This window comes from Acomys minous (genome assembly GCF_964271855.1).
Source record: "Acomys minous genome assembly, chromosome: 11".
Classification (NCBI taxonomy): Eukaryota; Metazoa; Chordata; class Mammalia; order Rodentia; family Muridae; genus Acomys; species Acomys minous.
In genome coordinates, this window is record NC_140492.1 from 57,361,731 (window position 1) to 57,374,512 (window position 12,782).

The window sequence follows — 12,782 nt, forward strand, 5'->3', positions numbered from 1 at the left end:
CCATTGTGGGAGTGTTTGCCGGACAGTTCAACTGTGTCTCTTCTGCTCTCCTGTTTGCTTGCTTTTCTCTCTGTGACACAGTATGCTGCTTTCTATTTATTTGTTTACATACATGTTAACTAAGCCTGTTTTCTGAATCTAGTCTGATGTTAAATGCACACATGCACACGCACACACACACACACACAATCTTAATTCTAGAATGTCTGAGCAGTTCTCTTTTTCTGGTGCTGGGTCTTGTTGAACCAAACTCTTACCCATATTATTCTTTCCGTGAATTTCCAATCTATTGCAGTCTTCTTTTAATCTAGAATGCTCCTCCTTGCTCTGCCCTGTTTTCTCTTCAGGCCTTGCCTGCTGATTCAAATCTAAATCATCTCTTGGTTTGCTTCTAGTGACTTTATTATTATTATTATTATTATTATTATTATTATTATTATTAGCTACTTTTCTTAGGTTCTTCATATGTCTGAGAACAATACACTATAGAAGCCCTGGATGGGGTCATCTTCCTATAGCTACTGTGAAGAGGGAGAGGGTTCGGTTACCAGCAGATCATCTTGACTTCGCTGACCTTTGACGTAGGCTTTGCTGGGGTGGGGGTGGGGGGTTCACTTCCAGCTTCTCACTGGTCCGTATGTTCTCATTCTGAAGCTTTGGCTTTTCCCTGCAGCAGGGTCTTTCTAGGGTCCCAGATTAATCACACATGAGAATTCCAGGTATCTGTTCAGCTGGCAGGAAACCTCACCTCCTATACCTTATGTCTATTGGACTTCTGGGAGTCTTGTCCTTGATTTAGGATTTCACCAGGAACCTGTATGAAGCCACATTAGAAGTTACTAGGGATTCCCCCTCTATAGCTCCCTCCTCTCATACAACTGCCATCTAAATCCCAGGTACTTTGCCAGCCCTGAGTGTTACCTCTATTTTTAACACTCACCAAGACCATTGTCCCCTTTCTGGAGATGTGGCTCATGAGTAGGGTGCTCACCTGATTTGTTTAGCTCCCAGCATCACAACAGGACCGTTGCTGTTTTCTGTTAGGCTTCTGCTTACCAGATTCATACTCTGGAAAATAGCAGCCAGGAGAGACTGAGGGAAACAGGAGACATTCAGTGTGTATTTCCTCCTTAAGGAGCATCGGTCTATGCTGCTGGTTGATGGTAGGGCTGAGTCTAATAGGGATTCCCTTATCACTGACATGCCACAGTTCCACATAAATTTGTTAAATAAAAATGCAAGTCCTGGTGGCACTCAGAGGAAGGATAGCAGGCTACCAAGAAGAGACTTGATACCCTATGAGCATATACAGGGGGAGGTGGTCCCTCTCAGTCACAGTCATAGGGGAAGGGGAGGAAGGGGAAAAAGGGAGGGAGGGAGGAATGGGAGGATACAAGGGACGGGATAACAATTGAGATGTAATATGAATAAATTAATAAAATATATTTTAATATGCAAGTCCACCAGAATCACTCCTTCTGGCTCTAGATCTCAAGGGCAGGGCCCAGGAAGCTGTAGATTTTAAGAAAACCTTTCAGACAGTTCTTCATTAAGGCTATGCTTATGAGCTATTAAGGCAGACATTAAAGAAATTTAGAGGAAGCGTTAGTCAGGGGCGGCTCCTCTGGTTAAATAAGACATTAGGAGAAATTGAGATTTCAATTTAGAAGGAAGGACATAATCTGGGGACTTGGAGTTGCAACATTTTGCTAGGGAAAGCCACATACGTGAGCTACAGTACGGAAGGAGGATACGCCTGGTGCGATGCTTGCACGGCAGTGACTAAGTTGATTTGGCTGGAACGGATACTTGGTGCAGGACAGTGTTGTGAAATGTTGGGTAAGGCAGGCTTGTAGGAAGCCCTAAGAAGACTGTGTTTTGCTTTCCAGATGAAAACAGTCAGTTGTTAGGGTTTATGTGTTTTGACTGAGGGGATGTTCTGCTAAGGACAGTGTTTTCAGAATAACCCTGGTCCAGGCACGTGGCTTGGTGTAAGAGACAGGATGGGGTAGGAAAGACCAATAGGGAAGTAATTGGAATAATCCAGGTAGGAGAGGTTGTGATGTGAGTAGCAGAAACATTGGAAATAAAAGGCCTGGGTTGGGAACTCAAGAGGAGGTGACAGTATGATAGAAAAGGTATGGCAGTTTGACAAGTGGGCAGGGCATGGGGGGGCACTTCTGTTGTGTTCATAGAGAGCCCACAGGTATCCCGTTATTTTTGTGTGTACTTAGAAGATAACTTGATAGTGGCGTAATTGCGTGGACCTTGGCATGAGGCCAACCTAGACTGAGTCTTTAGTATGCTAGAAAGAGGGGTGGTGATGGCAGTTGTCACCTCTTTGAGCTTTTATAAGGATTGAGATCATGCGTATGAATCCCATTGTGTGGCTCCTGGCACACAGTTACTTTTGTCAGTTATCTGAGAAGTTACAGGTAGCGGGCATCCTGGAACAGGAAAATGTGTGGCATGTTGGCTCCAATGGACATTAGATTCTACATGGATCTTCATCACTTCTAAGCTGTGTGATCTGAGGCAGTTTACTTCACTTCTTCCTGCAGTCATCTCAGATCTGTGGGAAGTTGGTCCAGGAACCCCAGAGGATACCCGAATCTGAGGATGCTCAAGTTCCTTGTGGTAAATGACATAACATTGACATGCAACCTACAGACACCTTCCAGGATACTTTAAGTTATCTCTAGATTCCTTATGATACCTTACACATTGAGGGCACTATATAAATATTTATTATATCGCATTATTTAGGGAATAATGACTTGAAAAAAGCCTGTGTGTACTTAGTATACTTGTAATGATACCTATATCACAGTTAATAAGTCCCACATCTAAAAGCTTCAAATATAAAGAACCCACCATACTAAGTTCTTTTCACATTAAAATACAACTTACAGTGCCTTCTTCGTAACAACATTAATATGAGGATTGCTTGAGACCAACTGTGGAAGTCCAGTCTTACCACTATCATGGTAAAGGTTTGAGGGACACAAAAGCAAGCCGTGAGAAGACAGCCAGGGAAGTGGAAGGCAACTGTGGAGACGTCAGTGGACTTGGCAAGCTTCCAGAATTAGGCTGTTTCTGCTACGTACACCATGCTGAGACTAGGGATAAAACATCAGAGAGGAAAAAAGTTCAAGAATAAGAAAACCCTGGTTTCTACAAAAATAATCTGCTGTTGGGTCCCAGAGAAGAAGGGGGAAGCTAAACAGATCTGCGGGCAGACGTCTTGTGGCTGAAACCCTGCCTAAGAGGGCCAGCCAGGTAGTGTCAGGCAAACAGAAAACAAAACCACATCCATTCTCCATGAGAGAATGCAGACTTGGGAAGTAGGGGTGGGGGGACCCTGACTTTCCTCTTGTGGGTGCAGGCTCAAGCAAGCGGTAAGCAGACCACATTGCAAAAATTGAAGGAGGAAGCAAGTGGAGGAAAAACAAGGCCACCAGAGGCAGAGCACAGTTGTGGGAGCTTGGGAGAAGGAAACACTGGCAAGGCTCGTTTGCTGGGAAGTATGGCACTGGAGTTAAGAGGAGCAACACGAACTGAACTGTCTTCTGTCACTTAGCACTGCACCTCTGGATCAATTAATTAAACCCTCTGAGCCTTAGTCTTCTATTCTGTAAGATGGATATGACGATGCCGGAGATCAGTAATGGGGAGATAATTAGGACATCACAGGGAGGACTGAGTAGATTAATATATGTAAGATGCTTAGGACAATATCCCGCACATAGGGAATGCTTAGTAAATAGTGACTGTTGGGAGCATTTTAGCTACTGTTATTGTTATTGCTGTGATATGGAAAAATTGAAAGTGAGAAAGAGGGGTGGGGAGAAAGAGAAGATGAGGAGAAAGTACGGTGCTGTTGTGAAAGTATTCTGGCTTTAACAATGTGGGTTAGCCTCTGCCGTGGAGTCTTAGTCTCTTCTAAACACTCAGACTTGTAAACTCATGGGCCGCGGTTGGCACTCAGCTTCTAAGAACGGGGTAAGATGAGAACCGGGCAGTCCTTTCAGAAGCCCAGCCCGGCCGCCCAGCTCAAGGACAAGGAAATAGGATCTGCCTTGGCAACTGCAAGTGTGGGCATGCTTACAAACTCAGTGTCCCACGGGAACCCGTACATCTTGTAACACTTGACACAACTGACAAGGTCCCTGCAAAGAACGTGTTCCTTAGGAAAGTCACCACATCCAAAGAAGCCCAAGGTTCAGTGTCCACATTAATGCATCTGTAGTTCTTTCGTAGTTACTCACAAGCCAGCTTCAGCCTTTCAGTTGGGTATTTCGCCAAGATTCAATAACATGCTGGCTTGAGGCATCTTTATTTGTTGTCATGGAAACAGGCTCTAGATGCAAACTGGAGGTTAGATTACTATGCCGAAGGAAAGGTTTTTTTTTTCCTTCCTCACAGTGGACCCTTGTTTGTGTTATAAAGGAACTAGGACTATTTAGGTGTGAACAGCAGTGATGTTGTTGGACCTGGGTGCCAAGATTTAAGGATTTGGGGCTGAAGGAAATGTCCTGTTGGATCAACAGTGCACATACAGGCAACCTAATTGGTACCACTGGTATCCCAGCTGATTAATAAGCAAACAGAGATGGTGTTCCCTAGATAGCCAGCTGGGCTCTCCTCCTTGGAGCAGACAGGGATTATGACAAGGGAAAAGCAGCTTCCTGTATGTAATATGTAACAGTCTGTAGGCAGATCTGCCACCAGCGTAACGGAAAACAGGCAAAGCTAAGGACACCATCTCTCCATCAATAGCTGTTTATCACCACGACAGCCTGTGAAGGCTGTGTCTCCTCCTCGGTCAAGATCAGTATAATGATGGTTTAATGATGATCTTTTCAAAGCTCGCCCCAAACCTCCTCCCCACCCCTGCACACCCGTAGTCTGAATGATTAAAGGAAGGAATCAGTACAGGAGAGGTGGCTGACTACACTGATTATACTAGCAGTTCTTGAAACCTAAAAACTAGGTCTGCGTGTCAGGGTTCTTAATATTCTCTTTCTTCCCTGTTGGCCTTCCTCCTCCTCCTCCTCCTCCTCCTCTTCCTCTTCTTCCTCCTCCTCTTTCTCATTAGAAAATCAGGAAGCCAAATCCTAGGAGCGTAGATAATTGAAAACCAGGGTTGAGGGGTCTTAAGAACACACATATGAGGACTGTGGGTTGTTATGTTTGCACAGGAGCATATGGTACCCAGAGTTTCAGTGGAAGCAGATTATGAAGTCAGGACATTTGCCTGGTTCCCATGGTCATCCGAGGGTGCGTGTGTGTGTGTGTGTGTGTGTGTGTGTGTGTGTGTGTGTGTGTGTAAGGCCTCTCCTCTTCTCTCTGAGATCCCCCTGCCACCTTATTTTAGAATCACATCTGCGGCTTGTGCTCAGAAAACACCTATTGAGCTATTTCTATATCCAGGATAACCTAACTCTGAAAGGGATTACAGGGGGAAAATGGCTTTTTAATAGGCATCTCTCCTGAGGAAGGAAAAAAAAAAAAAGCAGTTACAAACCAAAAGGAGTCAGACTCTAGTAGTGAAAGAGCAATGCTGTCAAGCCAGAGAGGTTGAGGAAGCTGGACTGGAGATGCTTCCTGGCCAGATGGGAGGCGGGGAAGTCAGATGAGGCACCAGGTCTCGCCTTCATGTACTGTCTCTGTAGTCAGGCCATCCAGGGCAGGCGGAAGGCACCAGAGGCCCAGGTGTATTGGTGGAGGGTCTCCGAGTCTTGTTTAGGAAGTCACACTCACACCCACTGGGTCCCTGCATGCGTGGAGGCTGGTGCCTATGGGCTGCTCGCTGAAGAGGCCTACAGTTTCTCTAGCAGTGCATCTCAGGTGAGTGGGTTGTGGGTGTTTTGTACATGTGTGAACTGCAAGAAGGAGTCCCACTCACTCATGGTGGTTTTGCAGCATGAACTTGCAGCTTTACATCCACACCTGTCACATGCTGTTTTGCTTTAAATGAAAATTATTTGGGAGTAGGCTAGAGCATACTCATTATATGGATTAAAAAATTCACACATAGCCAGGCAGTGGTGGCGCACGCCTTTAATCCCAGCACTGGGGAGGCAGAGGCAGGTGGATCTCTGTGAGTTCGAGGTCAGATTGGTTTACATCGTTGAGGTCCAGGACAGCCAAGGCTACACAAAGAAACTCTGTCTTGAAAACAACAACAAAATTCATATGTATACAGCCTTCAACAAAGCTTTTTCCAACCCACTGTTTTATTTGAGTATCCCTGGTGGCCTAAAATTTAAATAGTATAAATTGACATTTCTGTTTTACAGATTTAAAAAAAAAAAAACATCTGAGGTTCAGACCTTTGGTGCAACTTGGCCGAGTTCATACAGCAGCCTGTAATGATTTGTATTCTCTGCTCTTTGCACTCTAACACAAGAGTTTATTTTATAATAAAATTGACTGGAGACCTTGTTTCTAGGACCTAAGGAGATTTACCTGCAGGAGGTTGTGGAAGCTTACAGGGTGAAGCTGTCATGGATGCATCACTGCAGGGGTATAGGGCGCATCCCTGTATGTACTAGGATGTGCACACCCAGCGGAAGGAAACCCACTGGCTACTTTTTGTCTTTTTAGTCAGCTCATCAGGACTGACAGTGAGGGTCTTATTTGCACTGTGATCTACAATTAGAGAGTGCACAACACCAACAATAGTCAGGTGGTTTGAAAGTTAGAGGATGACATCAGTTGCTCTTGCTAAATGAAGGGAAATAAACACAAGATTTTTAACTTAATATCCCTGGTCTATGAAATAGCTACGCTTCATCAGAAACAGAGCAGAACAATAATAATCTTTCAGCTACCCCATCTTTTAAAAAATGGGAAGTCTTTGTTTATTTTTTCTAATTTGCATTTAAATAGATTCTTTTAACATGGACTGTTTATGAAGAACCAGATTTGTGTATTTTTACTGAAGTTAGCTAGCATAAAAAAAACTACTTAGCTTAGTTAAAACAAAACAACTCAAGTAGCTTATATATAAAACATCTTTCTTAGTAAGACAAAGAAAACTATGTTCTCTTCAAACAGGGATATCATATTATTTATTACATTATGAAAATCCTCTGGAAGGATTTTTGTTGTTGTTGTTAGATTACACTTTGTTGAATGTAACATTTGTAGTTTTTTCAAAAAGTGGGGGTGGGGATATAATGCATCCAGAGCTACTGAAGATATGTTTTTCTTTTGCCTTTTCTTCCTTTACATCTTTAGGTCAGTCTGGCTCGCCAAATTCAAATGGATCAAATTATAAATGGCCCTGGCTTGAGGGTAGAATCCTTTAGAAAGGTTTTTCTTCTCTGGCCATTAACAACCCTAAACCATGGCCAACTGTCATCCTTCCTCTGTCTCTTCCCCTCTCTCTCTCCCCCTCCCTCCCCCTCCCTCCTCTTTCCTTTACTCCTTCCAGCGTTTATTGAGAGAAATACCGTTGTTCAAGCAGCTTCCCAAGACATTTGTGATCTTTCCCAATGGGGTAGCCATAGAGACGTGGTAGCTGGGTATCGGCAAACCAGTGACCCCCCCACACACACACCTTTCCTTGGCTGCAGCACTGTGGTGCTTGCAGCCTCTCAGAGCCTGCTTGACAGTTACTCGGTGAATGTAGCACAAGATGGAGTGACGGTTTCTACATTTTGGGCTTCTCTTCTCTGGGCCTGCTGTTACCTGGTAGTAATACCCACGTAGTACTGTTTGAGCGCACGATAAGATGACACATGCACTTGGCCACTTGACCTTGAACTTGACATTGCCTGAGAGATGTTGTGGCTGAGGCTAAGGAGCCTCTTTTCCCTGTCTATAAAACCAGGCCAGTTTTCTTACTACTTCCTTTAGTCCAGTCGCAAGAAATATGAACTACAGCACAAGTATACATAGATCCCATGAAGCTAATTTTTGTTTTGAACAGAAAAGTTATGGTTTGTATGGGTTTTGAAAGCATGTCATGTGTAAGCCAGGATGCTCCCTTCTAATCTAGGAATCACTATCCCTTGCAAATCAGAATATGTAATATATGGTATATCAGAATATATGATATAATGTAGTATTATATATATATATACATATATATATATATATATATATAAATCAAAATGTTTAAAAAGTTTTATGGGTCAGAACATGTATTCCCACAAGGCCATTGTGTCACCAGACCAGGCCTTTTCTTTCCTCCTGGGACAAGTGTTACTTCTTTGAAGCAAGTTCTCCAGAACAAGCTAAATTCTGTCAGGGTGCCTCCCTACCAGGAAGTTGCTTGCTGTTCTGTGAGCAGAACGCGAATGTGGGGATAGCATGGATGCTCGCATCAGTCTGTGAGGACAACTCTAAGGGTCTATGAATACGATAGATGCTAATGTAAGATGCTGACAGAGGGAAAAGAACAGTGCATTCCCCAGAAGAGAGGACCCACATAGGTGAAGGCCAGCAGGCTGAGCGACCTGGCAAAGTGAGGGTGGTGATACAGGGTAGAAATTGGGGCAGCCCAATATGTCACAGGCACTGAGGACACTGCAGTACTGCTTACTGTGCAGGCTTGACAACACCATGCGGCTCGGGAGAGTGGCCATGAAAGGCACATGCCTTAGGGATATGGACCACATTCTAGTATCAAGGTGTGGGGGAGGGGCCTGAGTTGCGCTATAAAGTATGAATGAGCCATGGCAGCAGCTTGGGGTGTGGACTAGGGAGAGCCAGCCAGGGGGAGATACTTAGGGAGGTGGTGCACTAATGCAGGTACAGGTGCGCGCCTGGAGCAGCAGTAGAGTCAGAGAAGTAGGTAGGGTTGAGAGCTACTTTGGGCAGGACCTCCCAAGGGCTCATCATCACTGTGAGAGAGAGAGAGAAAGGGAGGGAGAGAGAGAGAGAGAGAGAGAGAGAGAGAGAGAGAGAGAGAGAGGAGAGAGAGAGAGAGAGAGAGAGAGAGAGAGAGAGAGAGAGAGAGAGAGGGCTAGGAGGACCAAGCCATGGATGGCACCGTGGTCCCTGCAATCCCAAGTACTGCCACGGGGGATGCTGAAGGATGAGGATAAGGAAACTGAGGATGTGCGGAGATGCGGACTATGTTTAGGATGTCCTGCATTTGAGAGGCATAGGGGAATTTCAAGCAGGTGTGCCCTGCAGGCAATTAGATTTGTATGTCTGGGGGCCTAGAGAGAGATGTCAGGGATAGAACAACTCATGCCTGAACATAAGAACATTAGCTTACGGTCTGGAGACTCTCCCACTGTGACTACTCAAGTAGCAGAGGGTTTCTTTCAGGCTGGGGGCTCCGGAGCAGGCTGAGGCACTATCTGTGTTCTGTGTACCGTTCCGGGTCTATCAGCCATAGCCAGCCTCACATTGCAGGCAGCTGGCCAGGGGCTGCCCCCAATCCCTTGTTATCATTAAGGGTGAAGGAGAAAATAAGATAAGTGCTGGAGCTCAGAGGATTCTTATTCTGTAATTTTTGATCTTTAAAATTCTTCCTCCAAACCTCATTTCAAAATAATTTCTCACCCCTTTTCCTTATTCACAAAAGAATCAATAAAGTTAATAAAAATCTGAAGCGCCCAAAGTCCTCGGAACTTGTAATGACAGCGTTCACTTCATATCCTTTCTTGGCTATCTCAGCAGCCCAGAAGTGACTTTGTATTTTCTGTTGAACAACTATTTAGATACATACAAACAGGCAGATGAGGTATACGCAGCCCCACAATGATTATATTGCTGGGCACCAGGTCCCTGGTGCTGGGCTGCAGAGTGAGGAGAGCTGGACATAAGCCAAGTGAGGTGGAAAGCAAGGTAAAGTGAGGTAAGATGGCTACGCAGCTGTGCACCCTGCTGAGTCCGCTCCTCACAGATTGATGTGAGCATCCATGGCATCCCCACATTCGCATTCTGCTCACAGAACAGCGACTTCCTGGTAGGGAGGCACCCTGACAGAATTTAGCTTGTTCTGGAGAACTTGCTTCAAAGAAGTAACACATGTCCCAGGAGGAAAGAAAAGGCCTGGTCTGGTGACACAATGGCCTCGTGTGAATACATGTTCTGACCCATAAAACTTTTTAAACATTTTGATTACATATGTATGTGTGCATGCATACATGCAAAATGATAATAATTATAGAAAAAGAGGAAGTCATGAATTTGAGAGAGGATGTTGGGGGGATACAGGAAGAGAGAGGGATGTTAATGATAAAAATGTGTTGTACTCAAGTATGAAATTCTCATAATAAATAAATTCTCTAAACAAACAAACAAACAAACAAACAAACAAACAGAATCTGAGTCCACATCAGCTTTCTACACTTTATAAAAGCTACCTAATTTCAAGAGCCACATTTTCAACATTTTTGGCCCTCTGTATCCTTGGACCTGGCAAGTATCCCATGCATACTAGTTGAACTTAACTGGAAAAGCAAGCCTACTTTTCTGTGTGAGGAGAAGAGCTAGCACAGGAAAGCTGGTGCAGGCTTCATACCCCTGTCTCAGAGCTCATCTGAGAATGGCTGCAGATCACACACACACACACACCACACCCAAACAGACACACATATACCACACCATACACACACACACAGGTGTGTGCACACATGTAAACATGGAGCACTCGCCCAAGAACAGCAGTCTCCCTCACATGTGCGGTTCACATCTTTACTAGCTGTCCCCCTTGACTGCTCTGGGCAGCAAATTATACAAACCTCAACTTAAACTGGGGTGGAAACTAGGGAGGGTTCTTGCCTCAGGTCCTCAAGAAGTCCAGAGACAAGATGGAGCTCAGGCCCGGCTCAGTCAGATCTCTGACTTTTTGCTGAGGTTCCCCTGAGTCCACCCTTTCCTTCCCATTGGTTTCTAGCAGATGGCCGCAACAACGCAAGCTCAATGACACACGGGACGATGCTAAGGGAAGACCACCTGTCTGTTTCTAGGAGACTTCCTCACAGTCTTCTGTCGAATTGAGCGCATCCATTCTTGTTTCTGAGACAGACTGGATGATTGGGAAGAAGCACGCACTGGCTCTTAGATCAGCATCACCAAGAGCTAGGACCCTCCTGGAACTGGGGTTCTGGCCAGCCCCCTTCTGTGTGGGGGCTGCCTGGGGAAGGTGTGGCTACCTGAATGAGTGGGCTAGGCCTCCTCACTTGTTCTCCCAGTGCCCGCCCTCAAAGCAAGTGTGGGACCTTCCTTGGGCATGCTAACGGCTTTATAGAGGGACAGTGCTTGGATAATAAACAGCACCACCCCATCGCCTCAATTTCCCCCCTTACGTTCTCTTTTCCCTAAGGCTCCGCAGAAAAACAGAAGCTTTCTGTAGATTTTTTTATGCTAAAAAAAAAATGAATATTTGCCCATGAAACCAGACTGTGGCCCACCCTGACTCTAGAGAGACAACCGCTTCTCCCTGGGAAACAGCTAGAGGGCTTTATTCTTTCTGTAGCTTTGACTCTTTTGTCCTGCTTGACCTATGACCTTTCTCATCACTCTGTCCCTTCTCCCTTCTAGATGTTCGACTGGATAAGCCACAACAAGGAGTTATTTCTTCAGAGCCACACGGAGATCGGAGTCAGCTACCAGCATGCAGCAGACCTCCAGACACAGCACAATCACTTTGCCATGAACTCGATGGTGAGTGGGAAGGCCCGTGCCCTGCATGCCTCTGGGACAGGACAAGAAAGGCCACGCAGATCCTCAAATCAGTCCATTTCCTAGAGTAGGGAGCTGTGCAGGGCACCCGGCCAGCCAGCCGTTCCTATAGCTGATCATGACTCCACTTTACGCTATGAACGGAATGTGCTTGGGGCTGTAGAAGGCCTTAGCTCAGCACAAGACTCAAGGCAGGCGAGTCACCAGTTCCACTTCACTGACTGCACTGACATTTTTTTGGTCCCCAGCAAGTATAAGTCACTGAGCAGGCATGGAGAAGGGCCTCACGCTGTGCTGAATTGGGAAGCGTTGAGTGACCTGTGGCTGCTTATAGTGGGAAGGAGAGCCCAAAGGGACACATGGTCTCTGCCTTCAAATATTTGAATGCTGATTTGGAAAGAAGGGAGAAGAATTGCTTTATGTTGGTCTAGAAGGCAGAAGTTTCCAGAAGATGGCAGTTTGTGGAGTTGGCAGTACGTGGCTTACAGGGAGGGTTGGGACAGTGACAGTGAGCATACGTGATGGGAGTGTTCAAACAGGCACGAAGTGAGAGGAGACCGTTTACTCTCCATGTGGCCACAGGGAACAGGGAATTTGCCTGCCTGTTTTAGCTCCATCAGCACCCTCTTAGAAGGTTGCTTGGGTAACTGATGGGCTAATTGTAAAGCAGTTGGAACTGTGTCTGGTGCATGGTAAGTCATCAATAAATGCTGATGCTATGGTAGATGAGGAAAGTCTAGGCTATATGACATGTGACCCTGCAGAATCCTAGCTTTGGGGACACTATGTATGTCATCTATGTGACTGCTCCAAGGCTTCCTTTTGAAATCTTTTCTATCCTTAAGCCATCTTACATTACAGACACATGGAGCCTAAGACCACATCAAGCAAAGATGCCTGATGTTGGCTGTGTTGTTCCAAAGACACAGCTCCACCATTTCCCGCGTACCTGAAAATCGAAGGTGCTTTACTCTTCTGCAGCATTGCAAACCTAGAAGATGGCAGGGGTCAATAGGGAAGAGAATCCATAGTCAACTGTAGATGTATTCTTAAAAGCTTTTTATTTTGGTTTCTTGTATCTCTTTCTCCTTTCTCTACTCTAATCTCTTCCAACACCCCAATACCAAGTA

At 45.3% G+C, this 12,782-nt stretch overlaps 1 protein-coding gene across 32 annotated transcripts in view; it reads left to right on the top strand.

The window, feature by feature from the left end:
* KALRN (kalirin RhoGEF kinase) overlaps positions 1-12,782 on the top strand; it is a gene marked incomplete at its 3' end in the record, with an annotated part of 605,161 nt that overhangs the window by 222,895 nt on the left and 369,484 nt on the right. For all 32 annotated transcript variants that reach the window (XM_084802077.1, XM_084802084.1, XM_084802076.1 and 29 more), the window contains exon 6: positions 11,512-11,634. In XM_084802077.1, the coding sequence (XP_084658203.1) occupies positions 11,512-11,634 (123 nt within the window). The remainder of the gene's footprint in view (positions 1-11,511; positions 11,635-12,782) is intronic.